General features: G+C 45.2%; 1 protein-coding gene across 1 annotated transcript in view; it reads right to left on the bottom strand.

Moving 5' to 3' along the window:
* LOC139046854 (uncharacterized) overlaps window positions 1–16728 on the bottom strand; it is a 56811-nt gene extending 40083 nt beyond the window's left edge. Inside the window, exons 1-6 of the mRNA XM_070520773.1 lie at window positions 16636–16728; window positions 12440–12580; window positions 9562–9619; window positions 7531–7692; window positions 4514–4752; window positions 620–761 (exon numbers count right to left, since the gene is read on the bottom strand). Of these exons, the coding sequence (XP_070376874.1) occupies window positions 620–761; window positions 4514–4752; window positions 7531–7692; window positions 9562–9619; window positions 12440–12510 (672 nt within the window). The 5' untranslated portion in view covers window positions 12511–12580; window positions 16636–16728. The remainder of the gene's footprint in view (window positions 1–619; window positions 762–4513; window positions 4753–7530; window positions 7693–9561; window positions 9620–12439; window positions 12581–16635) is intronic.
* Window positions 16729–22953: the final 6225 nt, after the last annotated feature.

Raw genomic sequence — 22953 nt, 5'->3', positions numbered from 1 at the left:
GTGTCGTATCTTGTCATTTGTTTGGTTCCCTATTAAAAAAACGCCCCAAGAAAAACTATGAGCCCCTATACGGCTCTCAGTTGACACACTGTATTGTCAAGCGCCAAGAAGAACGGAAAGAAAAGAAGTATACGTAACAGAAAGCTAGCGCTGCCTCCTCTCCCCATCTACATCTCCCTTGCTCTCTGGCTTTGCTCTGCGAAGCATCAGCTAGTGTCGTCGTCATCATCATCATCATAATTATTGCCCCATCATCATCATCAGCAGCAGCAGCAGCAGCATCGTCAACTTCTTCTTCTTCTTCTTCTTCTTCTTCTTCTTCTTCTTCTTCTTCTTCTTCTTCTAAGTTACCTTCTTTTTATGGCTTTTTCTCTTTCACGCAAACTGGTTCCAAGTTGTGCCTGCAAATTTACTAATTTAACCCCCGCCAAAAAATTTAATCGACAGTGCTTAAAAGGAAGCTTTAGCTCGGGCACAACGGCAACCTCCCGCTTCGAATATCTGCGCAACGCAGAAATGCTTTTATGAGAAAATCGCTCGATCGACTTGAATCTAAATTAAAGTTCCATTCGAGAGAAAATTTCTGTTCTACAGAGGTGACGTTGCAAGGATTTCGCACCTCCTCGTAGTTGGACGCCCAGTTGTTGTAGATAGCCCTGGTCTCCTCGGCTGTCCGGTTGTCGACGACGAAGTCGACGATGTCCGACCGGTCCAGGGAGCTTGTCGACGGCTTCTTCGCCATGTCTTCGAAGAATCGCTGGCTGCAATTGGGAAACGCGCGCAAAGAATAAAAACTAGGAGAATGCCAGCAAACTTTAGAGTAGGAAAAATTCGAGAGGCAGACATAGGCAAAGAGACAGGAAGGTGGCTGGCCTCTTTGTCTATGTCTGCCTCTCGAATTTTTCCTACTCTAAAGTTTGCTGGCATTCTCCTAGCATAACCATGTGCCAACTAGCCCAACAAGCCACTCTCATAAACAATAAAAAAACGGTGGAAACGCTCACAAACTCCTAGCATTGGATAGCAGGACGAAGGGAGACAAGTCGCGAGCAGTGCCGAGGGACAACGGCGAATTCGTTAGTGAGCGATGATTACTCGCTAACTGTTCTTTGGAATATGAAGTGCTGCTGTCTAATAAAGCGGCTTTTCCGTTCGACATTTATTCTCGTGGAGTAGTTTTGTGCGTGGACAATTTTGTCCACTGCTCGCCCTCTTGAAATCAATTTCGGTGTTCCTCCTAATATAGTGACCGAGCCGGTGCCCGAAACGTTGACTAGCTGCAGAAAGCTGTATTTGAATTTTGGCCTTTCTATACAATAACGACGGGAATTCCTTCATCGATTATGATGTGACGTAAACTTACATAATCGACTTCTCTTCCAAGGAGACAAAGCGAAAGGCTGTTGGCGGTGCTTTTCTTGCATCGTAGAATTTCGGATGCTATTGTTTGCTGGGTGAGATTATCCGAATGCTTGTGCAGCGACGCACAATGAGGAGAGAAATAGGCACAGTGATGCATGCAGCAATTGAGGGTTACGTTAACAGATGTACTCGTTTTGCCGTTATTCTGTAGATGCGTCCTCATAATCAATCAATGAAAAAATTCAGAGCCCTTCCACTATGCGAAGGTGGAAGATCAGCTAAGCTGCATTGCTCAATAGCTACATTAAGTTCTGTGTGTTGGTTATGTCATACTGGTTGAATAAAGGCACAAACACATAACTTCGTTGTTTGTTTCATCTCTTTGTATTATTTTTATTTATTTCTCTCGTGTTTGTTTTGTTTTATAATTATTTCTCTACTTTTTTTACTCTATACATGCACACTGACGTTTCTACACATGGGTCCCACATGGGACGTGGGCCATTCAAGGGCGCGTTACAGGTCCCCGAGCCCGCAGGGGTGTGCGCCATTGGGCTTGCACCCTTTCTGCACGATCACCAAGATCGGCCCACCTGATGATTTATTTTTGTCAAAATCTCGGGGACACATTTTTTTATAGATCCTAGCCATAGACAGCTACGCCGTGAAGAATCTGCCGAGTGACAAACGCATCTGTTTCCCCCGAGAAAACAAGCCGTGATTGGAAAACTTATTGATACGCGCGTACTACGGTCTAGTTTGGTGGCTAATTATTTTCGTCTCCAACAGTCTGCTTTTCACGAAGTCATCGAAACTATATCAGAGTCAAAGCCGTAGGCTTGACAGGAAATCATATTCTGTGAAGCGCTCCTTCTACGACTGCGTACTTCTACGTCTGCGTACTTCTACGTCTGCGTACTTCTACGTCTGCGTACTTCTACGTCTGCCTGCTTCTACGTCTGTAGCACGGTCCCGACATCACACGACGCCCTGAGGGGGCACGCAGCACAACAAATCTTCATCAAATGATTGCCGGGCCAACATCTTCGACTTTCACTTTTTTTTGGTGCGATAGCATTACAGGCGAAATTCACTTACTTTGGAGGTATCCAACAGAAAATGTGGATCGATACCGAAGGCACTGCTGCCTATAACATAGCCTCTCAAAGTGGTAGCTGTCAGGACAGCTACCGCTTTTTTAGGACACGTGTCAGGACACGTTAATGCGAGCAATCGTCACGTGATGTACGGGCTTCCTACATTTCCTAACTTTCCTACTTGACAAGTACCGACCTTTTTGCGCGCACCGGAAACGCATGGTAGAGTTTCGATTTCGAATGTGGGAAGACATAGTTGAAATGTCGGTGTTTCTTTGAAATTTTCTTGACGAAGGTCAAGAAAGTTTTAGTGAAGTATTAGCGAATTTTTGGTAGTTTGTTGAATATGTGTTTCTATTTCTCTTGCAAGTAGTGTCCACCTCTATGACTATTCGAGCTCAAGGAATGGAATTATGTTGTTACCAACAGGCAATATTTTAAAGAATGGAAAAAAACTTAGAAAGATCTCCCAGTATGCGGAAGGCTGCGTTCGCCGTAATTAGCCGTAACCGAAACCTTTGTGGCTTCATGCGTGGAGCTAATAATTTCTTTTTGTCTCGTTGAAATACATTGATGTTTGCATGTCACATGAGGAAGAGCCTTGAGGTGGTTCAGAGACATTTGGCACATAAAATTTGAGTGAATTACGTAATTCATATTAAAAAAAGAATGTCAGGAAAAAATGTAAGAATATCAAACACTATATTCAAGAAATAAGGTTGCGTGTTACAGAAAGTTACACGCTCCCATCACGCCAAGCTCTGTTGTTTAAAGAGCTTAGGATAGGATAGGGATAACTTTAGTAAAATGCCGGCAAATGACGGTTTGCCATTATCATTATCCTTTGAATTGATACTGGCACCTATTTTAGAGCTTGTAGAAACTCTAACAGAAGCTCCTCACAAGTCGAGAGATTGCACTTCGGAATTCTGGAGGGGATGAGACACTTTTCGGGTATTTTAATTTGGTACTAAAATTGGTATCGACATGCCTGACCAGCCATCATCGTTACGTCATGGAACTGCGAAATTTTTTGAGGTCGTGGAGCAGTAATGCTAGGTATGAGGAATGCTCATAAAAATTACTGTGCGTGTTTTTTTAATTACTGCTATGATTGTGTCACCAATTGTCTGTGTCTGTGCTCTGTGTCTCAATTTCGTGTTATTGCTGAACTTTCACTAATTAGGTACCTGTTTGTCTATTCCTTTCGTTTGATTCTATGTTTCTTTAACCCATAGCTTTTGGTCGTATCTGTCGTACCTTTTTATTTACCTCTCTGTGTGAACTATTCAGACCTCCGGTTATTCTTGAGTACATAAAATTAAGATTGATTGATTGATTGATTGATTGATTGATTGATTGATTGATTGATTGATTGATTGATTGATTGATTGATTGATTGATTGATTGATTGATTGATTGACTGCGCTCGCGTGAGCTTGCTACAACGATCACAGGAACAGAGCGAGCGACTGTACCATGATATGGCGCCCTCGCTTCCCGTATACCGAAACACAGAAAGTGGTTAGCGCAAAGAAGCACTATTAATTATGGCATTCTTACGGCAAGCAGTATGTACCCTTTCATGCACGTTGTGGCAACAGGTGCTCATGGCCCCAAAAAACTTTTGCTCATAAATTCTCATGAATATGAAAGACGTATCTAGTGATATTGCATACTACAAGCACATGTGCTGGATGCGTTCAAATATAAGGAACGCGCCCCGTACGTCGATCTCATGTATGCAGCTTTCTTGTCGTACTTAGCAGTAAAATTCACTTGTCAAAAAATAAAAAAAATACAGCAAGACTGGTTCCAGCTGGAGAGCTACATATATATATGTAGGCTATTGTAACTGCTACTGTCACAGAGGACTTAACCGAAAGTTTTTTACGAATTGCGTTGACATGTAAACGTACAAAGGTTCTTTTTTATGGGGGGAGAGGCGGTATGTTACAGGGTAATGACCTCCATATATGGAGCAAAAATACGAGTCCCAAATGTGCTCTCACTACCACTTTAGTTGCCACATACGCTGGCGGTCATCAGCGCACCTTCGCTTGTCTTGTGGTTGGCCGCTGACGATATCGGCCTGGTCGTTGGAGTGGTACCCGAGACTCACGCTGCTGAAGTGGCGGTCATCGCTGAAGTGCGGCACCTGAGGCGGCTGCTGGTCGTCGCTTAGGGCCGCGAGGACCTCGTCGTTGGACCTGGGGACCAGAAGCAGCGATGGGGACTGTTCTCCGTTGCTGGTTTGCGCGTTCGACGACTCGGCGCTGGTCTTCGGCACGAGCTGTGGCGGGAAGGATGGAAAGCGAAGGCATCGATTCGGGTAAGACGGGACGACGTGCTGGAAAGAAAAACATCTCCGCCGGCTAGTCCCTCAGGACCTCAATAAAGTTCATTGTCTGTCTTGTCTTGTCTGTCTGTCTGTCTGTCTTGTCTTGTCTTGTCCGTCTTGTCTTGTCTTGTCTGTCTGTCTGTCTGTCTGTCTGTCTGTCTGTCTGTCTGTCTGTCTGTCTGTCTGTCTGTCTGTCTGTCTGTCTGTCTGTCTGTCTTGTCTTGTCTTGTCTTGTCTTGTCTGTCTGTCTGTCTGTCTGTCTGTCTGTCTGTCTGTCTGTCTGTCTGTCTGTCTGTCCGTCTGTCCGTCTGTCCGTCCGTCCGTCCGTCCGTCCGTCTGTCTGTCTGTCTGTCTGTCTGTCTGTCTGTCCGTCTGTCCGTCTGTCCGTCTGTCTGTCTGTCTGTCTGTCTGTCTGTCTGTCTGTCTGTCTGTCTGTCTGTCTGTCTGTCTGTCCGTCCGTCTGTCCGTCTGTCCGTCTGTCTGTCTGTCTGTCTGTCTTGTCTTGTCTTGTCTTGTCTTGTCTTGTCTTGTCTTGTCTGTCTGTCTGTCTGTCTGTCTGTCTGTCTGTCTGTCTGTCTGTCTGTCTGTCTGTCTGTCTGTCTGTCTGTCTGTCTGTCTGTCTGTCTGTCTGTCTGTCTGTCTGTCTGTCTGTCTGTCTGTCTGTCTGTCTGTCTGTCTGTCTGTCTGTCTGTCTGTCTGTCTGTCTGTCTGTCTGTCTGTCTGTCTGTCTGTCTGTCTGTCTGTCTGTCTGTCTGAATGGCGAACTGCACCTCCGCCGCGGGTCGGCCTGGCATTGCACTATCTTGGGGATCGGCCAACGTATGGGGAGTGCTTAACGCCTGCTTCACCTCCGCCGCGGGTCGGCCCGGCATTGTACTATCTGCGGGACAGGCCCACGTATGAGGAGTTTTTTGCTTACCACGCCAACGACGTGAAAATTTCCTTGGACGGTAGAGGTATACAGAAAGCATATTTAGCGCCAGCAAACAAGGACGTAAGGGAGACGACAACACAATGCGCTACCTAGCGCATTGTGTTGTCGTCTCCCTTACGTCCTTGTTTGCTGCGCTAAATATGCTTTCAATTTACCAACACGCCCAACAAATGGCAGAGGTATACAGCTTCGCAGTAAAACTGAGTAGCGCTGAACCAACACAGGGTGCCCATTAAGTTGCGTTCGCAAGCGTTGTGACGATGAACGTGGTCGTTTGACCACACGAAACACATGAGAAGGGACTGGAGCGAGCTGTTCTCCGTTGCTGATCTGCTGGTTCGCAGACTTAGCGCTGGACTTCGGCACGAGCTGTGCCGGGAAGCATGCAAAGCGAAGGAAGCGATTCGGGCAAGATGGAACGAGGCGCTGAAAAAAAACTTTTTTTTGTAACTTAGACTGTGCTATGGACGAGACGTCGAGGTAGATGAAGACAGGGCGAACGCAGTCTTCATCTGTCTTCATCTGTCTACCTTGGTGTCTCGTCCGTAGTGCAGTTTAAGTTGACAAAAAATTGTCCACCAACAGGCCTCCCAACACACTCTCCTCGAGCTAAAAAAAAAAAACTGAGTAGCGCTGAATCAACACGGTGTCTCTATTAAGTTACGTTCGCAAGCGTTGTGACCATGAGCGCGGTCATATGACCGTAAAGTTATTACGCACCTATAGAAACAACATCAGAAAAACAAATTTAAATAATATTTCAAGTTTAGCCGCGACGCAATTGATTGCGTACTCATAGCCGCACCTTAACAAACCACAGTATGTGTGTTACAAGTTACGATTTACAAGTTGCAGGCTATGGCCTGTCTATTACTTAAATATCATTCGGCTGTCGTCCCGATGTCCTTGCGCTAACAAGTGATTTGTTTTGGAGCAGGCCCTGTATAAATATAATGTAGGTGAAGGCAATGATCAGTAAGAATACGTGAGAAATGTATTGCGAAACTCGCTGCTGCTCATGAAATCCAGCATCCAAAAGATTAAACGTATTCATGGTGCATTCCGTATGAATGAAATGTCCGCCTCAGTTATCTATAGGGATGGCATGCCGAAGCACTTTTTCTCCTTCCGCGATAATAGAAAGCCATTTCTCAATTTCTTTTGTATCTCTGTCACCGCCGCGCTGAGAGCATTTCAGATTGTGAAGGCTGACGTCATGCTTTTCAATGACGAAGGGCCAAGAAAAAACATGTCGAAAAATTCTGAGCACCACCCCTTTGGCAATCTGTCGAACTTCACCGCAATGCACTGGCGTAACTCAATGTGCAGCTTTCAAAGAAAATGACATTTAAGAAAAATCGACGGGGTTTCAACAACTTACAGTTAGCCACGCCGAGAAGGTACTCTTTTCTAACAAGCATATTTACTGCACTCAGTCGTAAATTGATTTACTGCACATTCGTAGCTTCCCTGCTTCGTCATGGCGGTACGTTTTTCGGTCAGGATTAATACAGGCGCTACAACGCAACAAGGAAGTTAAAGCTAAGCCCCGTAAATGCGCGGCGTTATTAGCAGGCAGTACACTCTCGACACGGAAATTTTTAAAAATATCATTATTTCTTCTTTTTTTTCAGAATACCACCCATTGAGCTACGCTGGTGCAGGGAGGTGAAGTTCGACAGATATCGCTGAAGGAGGCAACGTCGAAAATTCCTGGGTATGTGTAAAATGAGAGAGAGAAAGAGAGAGATAGAGAGAGAGAGAGAGAGAGAGAGAGAGAGAGAGAGAAACCTTACACAGTACGTCCCTTGGTCCACTAAGTCGGCGCGTTCAGTGATCCAGTGGTCAGGCAGTGCTATCAGCTGTGGCGAGGCGGACGCAGGCGTCGTCGGAAGGGAGCACGGGGTCCCGGTGGCCGAGAAGGACGAAGGGGACGCCTCCGAGCACTCGAAAGCCGCCTGATGACGATCATTGTCGTGAAACAAGATAAGCTCTTCGAGGGCACATTTGCACGTTCTCTTACTGGACGGTGTTATGTTCACACTGCTTGGATGCCACACCGGAGTGAAGGTATACGGTAGGCAATAAAAACGTACGAAACAGGGGATTCGCGAAAAAAAAAGTACCATGCTAACCTGGGCAGACAGCCTTCGATTCAAAATTTCAGACTATATTAGTGCTTGTAACGTACACATCATCATCATCATCATCATCATCATCATCATCATCATCATCATCATCATCATCATCATCATCATCAGCCTAGTTACGCCCACTGCAGGGCAAAGGCCTCTCCCATACTTCTCCAACTACCCCGGTCATGTACTAATTGTGGCCATGTTGTCCCTGCAAACGTCTTAATGTCATCCGCCCACCTAACTTTCTGCCGCCCCCTGCTACGCTTCCCTTCCCTTGGAATCCAGTTCGTAACCCTTAGTGACCATCGGTTATCTTCCCTCCTCATTACATGTCCGGCCCATGCCCATTTCTTTTTCTTGATTTCAACTAAGATGTCGTTTACCCGCGTTTGTTGCCTCACCCAATCTGCTCTTTTCTTATCCCTTAACGTTACACCCATCATTCTTCTTTCCATAGCTCGTTGCGTCGTCCTCAATTTGAGCAGAACCCTTTTCGTAAGCCTCCAGGTTTCTGCCGCGTATGTGAGTACTGGTAACAAATCAGAGACACTATGCCTTAAAAGAGCAGAATTTCACATTTGTCGTGGAAACCGCTCCAGGTAAACTTTTGTGGCCGACTGTAGCTCGAATACAAGAACTCTCGAAAATAGAGTAATGAGATGGGAAATGTAATCGCCCTACGAAAACTAGGTCGCCATGCTCGGTGTAAGTCATACCGGTTTTCTGGATAGTTCGTTTCTCAAGGGAAAGTCTTTAGCATTGAGCAGCGCGGTATGTAGGTCAAGATAGACGCGACGCGCACTTGGCTCCTCACCTGTCTGTATGTCTCAAATTGTGTTTTTCTAATGCTAACCAACAAGTCCAAATCTGAATGCTTTCAAAGGCAGATCATTTACTACACAGGGTTTTCCCAAGTTAAACTACTGCTAATTTCAATAAAAACGCTATGCTATATGGCCACGCAGTATCTGCTTGCGCATGCTGTTTACTCGTTTTGGCGGAGAGAATATTCACCAAATATCAGAGTCCAAAAACACCTTACTCAATACATTTCTTAATACCTTTCTTTTTGGTATTATGATTACAGTATTTGATTATATTTGAAGGGTGAAGACAATCACATTTGAAGGCAACTTCACTTTGATTCTGCCGGAGCGTTTGTGCTCCGAGATGTTCTTTGAGTTCGACACTCTGTCGGTGAGGATAAAGTCAGTCGCTGCTTGTTTTCGCCTGCCAATAGCAGAAGCGCAGCTGTCATTATCTTCTCTCAGCCTGAAAACGATTTGCCTCATGCAGTAAGCCACGTCACAAAAGGGGGATGGGGGAATTGACATTTTGTAGAGACCTACGACCCTCAACAGAGGCTTACTTTGCGGAGCGTCAAACTCCACGATGAATATCTAGCAACAGAAGCACGCCACGAAATGCGATTGTCTCAGCGTTTCAGATATAAGCACATATCACAGTCTTCATAGGAAAAAAACAACAGTTCGGAAGTTTTTGTGATTTTTGCATTAGGCGGCTCTAATGGCGCGTGAGTTGTGCCCACCAAAGCCGCCTGAGCAAGCGAATTTCGAGTAGCCAATATAGTCGTTTTTGTTAAAATTGTCGTTAGTTTAACTTTGAATACCCTGTATAGCAAAGCACAGTGAGTCATCCTTAAAGTGCGTATGTGAACGAGGTAGTTACCTTCGGCAATACAACTGAGCTCACGGACTTCGATCCACTGCTGCCTTCTTTCGGATGCCTGTACGGTAAAGGGAGAAGTAACGTCGAACGTTGAAGCAAAGACGTCGGTTACCGAACGTATCTCTCTATGTTGTCATTCGTTACGCACACAGCACTATGACTTACAAGCGTCGCGCTTGTCAATAAGCCAGCACAAGGCTTCGCAAGCAAAGTTTAAAACCAGAAAAACTAATAAAACGATGTATTTTGCAGTGTACGCATGCCGAGTGAAATCGAGTGGGACTGTACGTTTGTGCCTGTTCAACACGTGCAGCGTTCTTGCAATTTATCTTCTAGCCTGAAAATCTGCCCAAGAAATTTTAAATGTTCCTCTACCGAAACGACATCTCTAAGCACTTTGCTTACGACATTAATTATATACGCAGCCATGCCTATAGCGTTGTGCCGCTGACTTATGGCTTCAAATTCAAATTCAAAAATCAGTTTATTCAAACGACTAATAAGAAATACATGTGAATCATCTGGGCCCTTAGCCTTCTCGGCTAGACTTGGGCCCATGCAGGAAGTGCGAAAAAATAATTATAGCGAGACAACTCAGTATTTTACACAGGATTCATGTAACAGCAGTTATACTACAGTTATACACAAAGGACAAAGGACTTCACGGACTGTTTGAAATTCGCGCGGTTTAGTCCCGCTGTCCTAATTTTTTAGCCCGTTACAACAATATACGAGAAGAAAAGTGCTGCAGACGGTAAGTTTTACTTGGCGAATGTTTTTACCACGTTATTTCTCTAAATGGCCATTGTCTTACGCTTCCATAGAAGCTGTTTTATAGCCATGTGACACGAATAGCTCTAGGGCAAACCATGCTCTGTCTCACATAAAGTACGCACAGTTGCGATAGCTAACAACGTGCTTCATAATGCAGCGCTGTCTTTTACAGACTCTCAGCCGAGTGGCTATAGCGAAAGTGGCTACAGTGCCATCCTACAGTGCTGTAATGTCCACTTTTGCCCCACGGAGTGTATCGCGGGAGAGGATAAGGAAATAGGCGCTTCTTTGTACCATCGTATAACAGATGAGTGTTGCGTCAGTCAGTGGCCATATATGCTCTACACTCGTTGCAAGTAACAGAGGGAGTGAGGGCGATGACTGCGTGGGAGAGTGAATACTCGACTCTTGTTTCTCTTCATTTTTACTGTGACCTACCGTACTCTCCAATGCAAAACGCTCACTGCCCCTGCGTAGAACGCTAGCTCTACCCACACACGAGATGACTGACCTTGCTCCATGATCAGGGAACATTAAAGCTCTCGAAATTTGAGATTAACCTCGAAAGGACCAAAATATCATTTCTGATGCACTTGAGCAAGTTGTGGTAATGGACTAGTTCGAGCAGCTATTTACAAATAATTCATCGTTGCACTAATTCATTACTGAATCAAATGACAACTCTCGGTTTTTGTTTGTACGAATGTACTCTCCCTGGTAAGAAATATAGGTGCGCAAGCTGTTTTAACTTAAGTGCGGTTAAAATGTAACACGCAGTTGCTCTGTCAAAAGTGATTGCCAACACTACTTTCTATTTGTACTTCTATGTTCTACATGATCGCTTACGGTATACGGGTTTGATTCCTGTTTCGCTCCTTCTACGCTGCATAGCAAAGTACAATGTTGGGCAGTGGAGCTAGCTATTGCACATCTGTCAATAACTGAGGCGCAAACGGTAAGCGGAAGAAAGGAGAAATAAATAGACAGAACATCGGGCGGTCCTCACATGGCCGTGCGCGCATCTCAACCACCGAGGCCACGGACGCACACGTAGAGTTCCTTAGAATATGCTACCTAGAGAGAGATCTGTCGCCACCACCAATACGAGTTTCCTAATAGACGCTGTGCCACAGCGGCAATGTCGGCATGTGGCTGCTCCGACTTGTCTCGTTTGGCCTAAAGTACGCTCTTGTTTCTCACTCACAAAGCTGCATTCAAGTTTGAATCTTCGTGGAAAGTGTTACACGCATCCAATCAGAAGCGGCAAGTTGTCGAATTTGACAGAGCCCAGAAAAAAAAAAACCCTGGCTCTCCGAGGAAGATGCCGATCCCGAGCCTCCCCGTCAATATCCCAGCGAATTGCCATTCATGCTACAGCAGTGCACAGACCAATTTTCCCCATGGCGCCGGTCCACTGTCCAAGCAATGTCGCGGCCCGGATATGTTACAGTTTGCATGTGCATGCCCATCTTTAAGACGATCACTGCTTTCTGTCAGCCACAATATCGCCAAAAAAGAAACCTGGCGCCACCGTGCATGCTAATTTTCTAACGGGCTTTAGGCATCGTGGGAATGCCGGTATGCTGGCGGGTGGCATGTCAGGCTTGCTTCGACGTGGCGCTAGCTTAAAACAGCGATTTCAGCCCATACGCTGTCTTAGCCTAAAAACAAAACATAATACATTATTACTTACAACAAGCAAGCGAAGAAAATAAAAACAGATAAGACTGACGCACATGTGAACGGAAGCTTTGTATTTTTCCTCCTAATTTAAGCGACCACCGATATTTTTCCTGGTCAATACATTTTCACAACCCAACACGAGCTCTCGTGGGTAAATAAATATATGGCTTCACGGGATAAAAATAACTATTTCACACGTTGTTTTATTATAGGATGGATCCTTGTGACAAACGGAACGCTGCTAGCCAGACGCGTCTTCCCGGGTGTCTTGTCTCTGCGACAAAGGAGCCAATCCGAAGCCACCGCATCCCGGTATTCCCACGCATACAACAGTGCGGTATAGTGCCAGTCATCCCTTCACGTTTTTACGCTAAACTCCACAGTCTCAGCAAAAGGAATGGTCAACAAGAATGGGACCACCAGTGGCTCCTCGTCGCTGTGCGGCCGAAAACCGTCGCTGTGTTCCTGTATTCCGGAACCGGAGCTGCTCATCTAGCTGGGACTCATGGTCCCCAGCTACGTGTGACCGCTCGCAGCCACGGCACCGGGACAGCTGCCGCAGCTGCATGGTAAAGAAGGGTTGTGCATAAGGGCTAGCCGGGCCTCGGTCAATACACTTCAGGTTGCTGTACATCCCTGGGGCAAGGCGCAACACAACACGAAGCACAATATTGATACGTTACGGTTTGTTACGTTTTCTCGGCTCTTACGCTCTGAAACGTCGCTCCCGTTTACTACCTGTAGTATCATGCCTATTAGTTTACCGTTGGTCACATTCGGCGTCCGAAACCTGTTACATCCATAAACTCTACCAGTGCGCCACTGACGTGGCATCGTCCACTGGCGGCCTCTGTGTTGACTGCCGCATATTGCTGCTGAAAGCGGTCACTTCACGTGTTGACAGCACGTTTCAATTGTTCCAAGTTTAAAGGTTTTCAATAGTCTGTTTTACTTCTATTCAAGTTCAACTAAGATTTTGCGCAAGAGTAACTTTTGGTTCATCTGCAGTGCTCCTGCAGTCGTTACCGCATGTTACGTTTTCCCGGATCATGCGTTCCCCACTGGTTTCCCAAGAAAGGTACGAAATGGGTTCTAGCACGCCCCTACACACTCGATAAGGCGCAAGCAATGCGGTTTCATTCAACTGTATGGATTATACTATGCAGCACGCCTGTCTATCTGAAAGCAACGGGTAAAGAACAGTAGACGAGGAACAAGAATTGGAAAAACAGTGTATGTGCTTAAACCCGCACACTTCAAGGAAAAGGGAAAGACTCGAGTGTGCTTTTGTATAACTTAACGTTTGGGCCAGTAGATAGCTTTAATTTGTATTCTAGCGACCGACAACACGTGGGTGAAAGAGGTAGAGGAACGCCGTCTCGGGAAAAAGTGCGCGGGTGCCACTTCTGCATCGGTTTATAATAATAATTTGTCTTAAGCAAATGCTCGTGGTGAATTTTTTCTCGGTATCTGAGTTCCGTGTCCTGTTTGTGTCTATGTTATTTCTCGCGTGAACGCCGGTCCTATCGACAAATCACGCAGTATATTAGTTTTGTGCGTGTTCTTTTTCAGATGAGATCAGTTAGAAGAGAGTGCACGTTGTTCGTCGGGTCTCCCGTTGTGCGGGCTTAGATACGACGGACACATTCAGCGAGCTATGACACATTATGACTATTTTCGTGGCGCTAAGACATGAGATTACTCTTTTTGGGGTGCCTCGATACGATTACTACTTTTGCAGCGCTAACATGCGACATGACTCCTTTTGCGCGAGTCGCTGCATAACCAACGCTTATTTCTATTTCTGAGAGCTCTTGCTTCCCCCCTCCGCTCCCGCTTGTCATTGCTCAATGGTGCCTGTTCACTCTTATTGGCGCGATCACGCTGACGTGAACGAACAGTCATCAATCGGTTAAGCACGTAGGATAACCCTATAAAATGGTTTCGCACATGGCGAAATCATTTGCTCTCGCATATTGCGGAGCGGGAGCAAAAGAGTTCTACTCAATTTGAGTAGAACCCTTTTCGTAACCTGGAGGCTTACGAAAAGGGTTCTACTCAAATTGAGGACGACGCAACGAGCTATGGAAAGAAGAATGATAGGTGTAACGTTAAGGGATAAGAAAAAAAGCAGATTGGGTGAGGGAACGAACGCGAGTTAATGACATCTTAGTTGAAATCAAGAGAAAGAAATGGGCATGGGGAGGACATGTAATGAGGAGGGAAGATAACCGATTGTCATTAAGGGTTACGGAGTGGATCCCAAGGGAAGGGAAGCGTAGCAGGGGGCGGCAGAAAGTTAGGTGGGCGGATGAGATTAAGAAGTTTGCAGGGACGGCATGGGCACAATTAGTACATGACCGGGGTTGTTGGAGAAGTATGGGGGAGGCCTTTGCCCTGCAGTGGGCGTAACCAGGCTGATGATGATGATTGCTGGGTCGCCAGCACTTCCTTGTTTCAAGAGTGTGCTTTTGGACGTCATTTATTTTGCGCAGTGGCTCGTCCCAGTATAGGAACGCAGAGTCCCTTCACTAAATATTAAACTCTGCAATTTGACGTGCCATAACCACGATCTGATTAGATGGCAACGCCCCGTTGTGGGGGACTTCGGATAAATTTCGAATATACATGAGGTTATTTCACAGGCGCCTAAATCTGAGTACACAAGCTTTTTTTTTTTTACTTTTCCGCCTCGCTGAGATGCGGGCGCCGCGACAGGGATCGAACCGGCGACCTCGAGCTCACAGGCACAATGCCGTAACCACTCGGCTGCCACGGCGAGCAGCTTCACTTCATTGCTGAAGAAAAACTTAGTGGTAGTTCAATTTAACCTGACTAAACATCTAGTACTGCATGTAAAAATGTACCTTTACCTGCAAATGAACTAGAACAGAGGCATAGCCTTAGCGCGTGCTAACGTCTCACCAGGCGGACTTTTTTTTTTCCTTGTTCAATAACTGGCACCGACCAAAGGGTGCGTACATGTGATACATGTGTTCTCCGGCATCTCGCACTTTCACGCGTAAACATTCTTTCTTCAAACACTGAATATAAAGCCTACGTGACATTTTCAAACGTTGATTAGTCATTTAGTCCATGTTCTTTATTAACTGAACGTTGGTTTTAAACGTGCAATTTGTAAGCCTGTGGATTGGGCACTGCTCGGGTTGGCACTGCGGGTTGGGCTGGGCTCCCGGGTTGGGCACCGAGTCTGCGAGATGACAACACTGACGGTTCTTGCAGTGCGTGCCATGGAGGTTTCTTTCGCTCTTTCGTTTATGCTCCATCGTGCCTAACCTATACCAGGCTTATCGTCAAAACCACTAAACACGTGAGCGACTTCCGGTGGTAATCAAGGAACGGCTACGGGTACTAGACGGCGCACAAGTATAACAGCGTCTTGAAAATTGTTCGAATGTCTCATTCGCATAAGTTTAATCTGGGTTACGGAAAACAAATATACTATTTACTACCGCTCTTATTGGTATAAGACACGACTCAGCGCTAAATTTGAGTCATTGCTTCTTTTTTTTTTTCCTTCCGCGTTTTAGGAAATGCGAAACTGTCGCACGTGGAAGCTGGCGGCGCTGATTCAGCATCTGATCGAAAAAAATCGAAAGCGCTGTGGAAATATGCGGCGGATTTCCGCGATCTTCGCTTTCCTTCGTTACCACAGAAAGTTCTTGCCTTGCAGAACTACATTCTTAGTTCATGTTACCAGCGCAAGATAAATATAAGACAGGAGGAGGCGACGACACCAGAAAAGCTGGACCACAAGTTAAATTTACTTAACACAAGGCTGCACGAAGCAAGGTCCACAAAACACAGCATAATTAGTGCGAACGCGTGTCACTCATTAAATTATACTCTTGATATCTTTGCGAGAGCAACGTAGTGCCTGCATGTTCTCTTTGTGTGCCGTTCATATTGGGCGGGTAACGTGGACGAGGAAGGTGGCAACGAACAACAATCTTTAAAAGCAAGACTGCACAACGGCAACACAAGAACATCGTGTAACGTGTTTGAAACGCACCCCCGGCGAGGCATCTTCGGTTGTCTGAACATTCGCTTTTTCACTGAACGCGCCGAAAAGTGTTTGAAGTGGCTGCCGATAAAACGCCGATAGATACTTAAGGCAGAGAGATGGTCCAGTTGGTCTTAGTAGTCTCGACATTTATAGCGCCATAAAAGGGACATGCGGCGAGAGGATAGGACGGTGTTCGCGTCCGCTCTTGTTGCTGCGTGCCCATTTTCTGGCGCTGTAAATACGTCAGGCCGACAATACATACTGCGCGCTTTAGAAATTACAGCGGCTTCGATACCGCGTGGCGTCAGAAGGACACTTCTACGACGGTCGACGGGATGCCTGACGTTGCGCCTGACATACGCATCCTTGCAGTCGCTCTTCCGCACAACGGCGGCGACGTTCTCGGTTGGATAGCTGCGATCGGAAGGTGGACAGCTCGTTTGTAGCAAACGCGGTTATGGATACGGCGGCCGTTAGGTTTGCCGCGTCGCTGTGGAGTTAACGACAACCGCGTCCGCCGTTAACGCCCATTGACGGCGACCCCGCAGTGGAACATTTGATGCGCTTCAGCGTTGGTGATGCTCACTTACCAGACGCGCAGCCCCGGCGAACGGGAACCGATGGACGCGAGCTCGCACCGGGCATCGTCTTTCTCTTTCCTTTTTTGACGGGGTTGTGATTACCTGTGCGAAACACAAAGACCACCTCCTTAACGCTTCCAGATTTGAATTATTTCTTCTAAATTTCAACAATTCGTTACAACGAAGCTGTTAGCAAGAGTTCCGCGATGGGTTTCGTTGGGCCTTATTGTTGTTGTTGTTGTTGTTGTTGCTGTTGTTGCTGCTGCTGTTGTTGCTGTTGTTGTTGTTGTCGTCGTTGTCGTTGTCGTCGTCGTCGTCGCGTTGTTGTTATTGTTGTTGTTGTTATTATTGTTGTTGTTGTTGTTGTTGTTGTTGTTGTTGTTGTTGTTGTTGTTGTTGTTGTTGTTGTTGTTGTTGTTGTTGTTGTTGTTGTTGTTGTTGTTGTTGTTGTTGTTGTTGTTGTTGTTGTCCTGAGTGACAGTGGCACATACCCACAGTGGGGCATTGGCCATGAATCGGGTGGATAAATTAGGCGCATAAAAATAATAATAACAACAACAAGGAAGTTAACAATTTCAGCATTGGAGTTTAAAAGTAAACGTTTTGTGTTCGGTGAAAAAAAGAAATATTCAGGAGAAAACCGGGTATGCAAAAAAAAAAAAATCCTTGAAGGCCGGCGTGAGACGGCGTAGTCGATATCGGATGAAAATGCAACGCAACGTTTCTCTGAACCCCGAATTTGCTTTGAAACGTAATAATAAATAATGATTATATTCAAGTTACTTATTTGCGCATGTCTATTTCGAATGCGTAGGAACTCAAGTGCGTGGTTTATAAAACAGTAATCTTTTATTTTTATATTCTTTTCCACGTCACATTGTGCCGGCTCCACTTTGGAGGTCAGTGAGGAGTCTGTCTGGGTACGGCGGTGAAAGCTTATTCGGTCTTGCTGCAACGAAGTCCGTGTAGTGGGCACTGCTATGAATTTGGCTTAAGACGCAAATACGAACGACTATAAAATAACGATTAACTTTCGTGTACCTCACTGGAACGTACAACTTCTTCGCGCGGTTTCTCTAGCCAGCCACAGCGCCGGATAGGGAGGAGGATAGCGCAAAGGGCCAGCCACTGGTTCACGTATGTACAAAGATGTAGTGGAGTGTAGTACACAGAAAGGAGAGGCAAGGCTTTCTCGAGCCACAACCCAGGTTAACGAGGGAGCAGCAGACAGCATGTAGGCATGATTCAGACAGACCCGCATCGCCGAATGCTAACTAAGCCGCCTGTGCCCGAGCCAGCACGGGCAGTGCTGCCTCGTGTGTCAAGAGCCAGGAACACTCCAACACGTGATAGGAGAATGCAGGTTTAGCCAACAACACCCACCATTCCTCACCAACACCAACCCCAACGTGACTCACTGCCCCATCCCATCCCCTTAGAGAGCGAAGGAAGACCTTGCTGTGCAGCCCAGCCCTGGAAAACCAGCTGCGGATCGCAACCATGGGCCGGGGAACGAGAGCAGTGTATGGGGTCCTTTGATGTAGGGACCACTTCCATACGGCGCATGCGCTGAAGAAGTTCACTAAATAAAGCTTTGCATTCATTCATACACTAGCCAGTAACCCATAATCGTTGCTTCTCGCGCCGCATTTCGTCGTCGCGCACACTGTGGACCGGCTAGAAGTTTGGACGGCTGCGGCAGTGAAAGGCTGAGCCACGGTTCGGCTACGCAGCCTGCGTGGAATGCCCCGAGGCGGCCGCGTGATCAGGTCGTTGGCGAGAAAGTCCACGCGCCGTCGGCGATGAATCGTCGCAACAACCGCCGGCAGAGGAGATGCTTGGTGCTTCCGAAGAGTGCGACAAGCCACCAGAGATGCCGTCTTCGATGTATCAGTTGCCCGGAATGGAGTTGGTCTGCGAAGTATGCTTTCTTTCTCTCGTCAAATCAAAACAAAACAATAAAAATGCATTAGAAGAATTAGCTTCGATTCCATTATTATTATTATTATTATTATTATTATTATTATTATTATTATTATTATTATTATTATTATTATTATTATTATTATTATTATTATTATATCGAGTCTTCAGTTCGGCTTTGTCGCGGGACGGGGCACCATTGCTCTGCTCGAGGAATTTTCGGATGAATTGAACACAGCTTTAGAACAAAACATGTTTGCATGCGCACTGTTTCTCGATACTTCTAAAGTTTTTGATACTGTGAACCACGAAATCCTGCTTGAAAAACTATACCTGCTCGGCTTCAGGGGGCCATTTTACCAGTTCCTAAAAAACTATTTGTCCGGCCGCTCGCAGGTGATATCTTTAGACAACGAGTTATTCATCAATAACAAACTACCCTTGAAAGCTGGAGTGCCTCAGGGCTCTATATTGTCTCCTCTTCTCTTTAACATATTTATAAATGACTTTTCTTCAGCTGTTTCGAAGTGTATGATATTTCAGTATGCAGATGACACTGTCCTTTTAACTAAACATATCTGTTACTCAAAAGCAATTGCATTACTTCAAGAGAGTGTGTATGACGCAGTGACCTGGTTTGCTAACAACTGTTTGTCAATAAACAAAGAAAAAACAAAACTGTTATGTTTTAGGAATCCACTTAAAGCAACGGTTACAAATTTACCCTTGTTTCTACACTGTCGTACTTGCCAATCGTGTCAGTGTGCCCCTGTAGAATATGTTAACTACCTAAATATTAATATTAAATACCTTGGCGTTTTCTTTGACAGTGACCTCTCATGGAATGATCACATGACGTATCTTTGCGGCAGGCTCAGAAGTGTTTCCTCGCTGCTTTTTAATATTAAATCCATTGTTCCGATGCCTGTAAAAATTACTATCATGCACGCCTTAGCATACAGTGTGTTACGTTATGGCATTACATTGTTCGGATATTGCTCATCTCGATGGCTCTGTCGAATTGACAGAATTCTAAAAAATATGTTGAAGTCCATTGTTTATAACTCTTCCTCGGCCGACAATGTGAACTTATTTATACATCTGGGTCTTCCGTCATTTAAAACTTTGTTCACTCAAACGGTTGTGGTAAGACACTTTTGGAACCCTGATTTCAAACAAGAATATGTTGCTCATATTGGCATTGTTTGGCAGCCCGCATTGGCAGCCCGCAATGCTTTCCGCACTGCGGAAAACATTGCGTTTTGTAGTACCGCACTGCAACACAAGATTTGGTAAGGCTAGTAGGTATGCTTATGTCCCAAGAATATTCAATGACCTTCCTGATCATATATTTACTGCAACTTCGAAACGAAACTTGAAAAAAAATGTTGAAGGTACTGTAAGATATGTATAATCAGGGTGTCTACCAAGTTGACATTTCCAAATTCCCTAAGTTTTCCAGGTTTTCCCTGAGCACCTTTGCGAAATTCCCTGAATGAGCCAGAACTTTGTTTTATGTCAAGACAGGCTGACACCACATTGCCGATGCTGTCACTCTCTAGTAAGCAAGCTGAAACAAAAAAAATGACTTAATCCAGTTTGAATAGTAAGGAGTAATATCTATTTTATTTAAAAAGAAAACAGAAGGAAGGTGTTAGTATAATTCACAGCGAAAGAAATGGTAAAGCTCATTCCAAATTGAGTCGAACATTTTCAAATACGAATGAAAAGGAGATGCATACATAAGTAAATATTTTTTAATATCAGCTATTTCTATCAACTGATAGCAAGCTCATCTGTATGAGGACCTGAACTTTGTCACAACTAAGGTTCTCTCTCAGCAGCTGGGAAGTCAACCTCAACTGTCCTGACATACTCTCAGCCTGTACACAACATCTCAGTGTTGGGTTTCACTGCTTAAACAATTTATTTTGGTTTGGATGAGGGACACCTGTGTCTAAGCGTCAGCCAACACTTAGTTTTTTTTTAGCTCAAGCTCCTTCAAAAAGGCGGCGGCACCCTTCCTTTCCCGTTAATTCCTCAGTGCGTCGGTCCTTTCTGTTCTCATCCTCCTACTACCACGCTTTCACAACATGGATCATCTGAAGCATCCCCTTGGTCAGTTGTACAGTCAACATTTCATTTTTCGGACTTCCGAGGGGCCGCAAAAAAAAAACGAAAAAAAACGGGCAGTCTGAAAAAAATTAATGCATGTCTTTAACTGCCTTTAAGGGCTAAAATTACCACAGGCACGTCTGAAAAAGCTCTGAAGGCCTGCTAGTACGCTTATTAGGCATATCAGGTCTTGTACTGTGACAGGAGACGGGGTGCACGCATGTGTAATTAAGGAATACATACTGTGTCCCGTGACAATTGCCCCCTTCCCACGCTTGTTATGCTTCACCGCCTAACAATAATGTACTGAGGCAAAGCTAACTTTTGGAGACTGGCATTACGCAACACGCTGTGCTCTGCGAGCTTCAAAGCCAATCGCGAGGATTAAGAAGGCGCAGTCGGTGCCATTGGTGATAGCGGCGAATTATTTCAATGAGAAACACGGCATCGCACGGCAAGAAGCTTAATAGCGAACATAGAAGCAGCCAGGCCTAACGTAGCCGCGGTCGTGGTTACGGCTGCCAGCGGATCTGCCTGCGAGAGTGGCCGGTTCGAGGCGGCGAGATAATCAAAATAGCGGCGGTGGCGGCTTTGATTAATGCCATTTCAGACCTGCAGTCAGGGCAATATACATTGGCTATATGGAATACGTGGTGGTGCCGCAAAACCGTGCAAATTATCGGGCGTCTAGAAAATCGGTCGTTAACTATATACTCTGGCAATGCATCGTGCCGATGACACGGCGTCAATGACGGTTCGTTGCGATTCCTCTGTTACTGGAGCCAGCATTAACACGACTTTCGTTCCCTTTCAATAAAGTTACAGCTAATTTTCCCTGATAGAAGCACAAATTCCCTGAGTTTTCCCTGAGTTTTTCCAGACTGTTCAAATTCCCTGAGAATTCCCGGTTTTCCCGGTTTTCCCGGTTGGTAGACACCCTGATAATACTACATTTCTCTTTTCTTGTTTCTTGTATTTCTTTTGTCACTGATTTCAGCTGATTTTCTGTTTCATTTTGTGTGATGAACTTCACGAGCTTGTCATTTCTGTACATGTTGCCACTTTGACTTTTTTTGCCGACATGCCGGGCCAAGTCACGCAAGCCACTTCGTTGGCTTTGACGGGCCCGCCTTCTGATGTACGATTATTGTAAGATGGCAACAATAATAATAATAATAATTATTATTATTATTATTATTATTATTATTATTATTATTATTATTATTATTATTATTATTATTATTATTATTATTATTATTATTATTATTATTATTATTATTATTATTATTATTATTATTATTAATTGAAGCTTTCATTGCATATGTAAGGATACTTATTGTTGCGCGTTATTTTGTTCTGCTTATGGCCGTGCTTTTAAATATTCATTTATGTTATTGTTATCATAATGACTCCTAGGTCTTGGTCTATCCACAATAGTTAGCTAGTGCCCCGCCGCGCTAAGCTCACTTTTCTGCATTAGTTTAACGCGACCCGCAGCTCCCGATGTTGCAGCACGTGTTCTAAGGTAAGAGCGTTTTACTACATTGGCCGACTTTCTTGTCAAAAATGTGTAGAACAGAATATAATGAGCGGGCCCGTCACTACAGTTATAACACTATAGTGACGGGATGACAGCAGCCGATCAAGAACCTGTGTGTAATAGCGGACATTTCAGGTGGGGTTTTATGGCACCCACAAGTAGCAGATTCTCGAAAAAGAAATGACCGAGCGCTCCGCGCTGATTCAGAGTGCATGTCACACGTTCTTCTGTGACAAAGGCTCCATGTGGACTAAGTTACACGAACACGACGTCATATGGGGGGTCACAGGGATCTTTTGGGAAACGAATCATGTGTGGTGTGACGTCGAAATCTTTGTTTTTTTAAGCGTTCTTTGGAGAATGTCCCTGAAGAACGCGGTTCGTAGTACGTATGCTGCAAAAGAAACCCCGCCGGACTGGAAATCTTTATTGGGCGCTTGCATGTGCTCGTTTGACTTTCGAATATTTTTTTTTTTTGCAGACGCGTTAAACATCTGGAACGATTTGCTTTTTCTTGTTCTTGCTGATAATTATGCCCCTATGTAATAAAAAAAATTAAGAAAGTGGTGTTATGGTGCCGCGCTATAGCGCAGGGCTCATGATAATGGTGTTCCGGGTTCGAATCTCGTCGTGGCATTATTGCAAAGCAATAATGCCACGACGTTATTGCCCCGGCGTTATTATTAAGATGCCACGGCATTATTGCGACGCGCTCCATTCGTTTTAATTGAATTCACCAAATCTTAAAG

The sequence above is a fragment of the Dermacentor albipictus genome, chromosome 6 (assembly GCF_038994185.2).
Source record: "Dermacentor albipictus isolate Rhodes 1998 colony chromosome 6, USDA_Dalb.pri_finalv2, whole genome shotgun sequence".
Lineage (NCBI taxonomy): Eukaryota > Metazoa > Arthropoda > Arachnida > Ixodida > Ixodidae > Dermacentor > Dermacentor albipictus.
The sequence above is the reverse complement of the archived record's forward strand: the minus strand, read 5'-3'. Positions and strand labels throughout refer to the sequence as shown.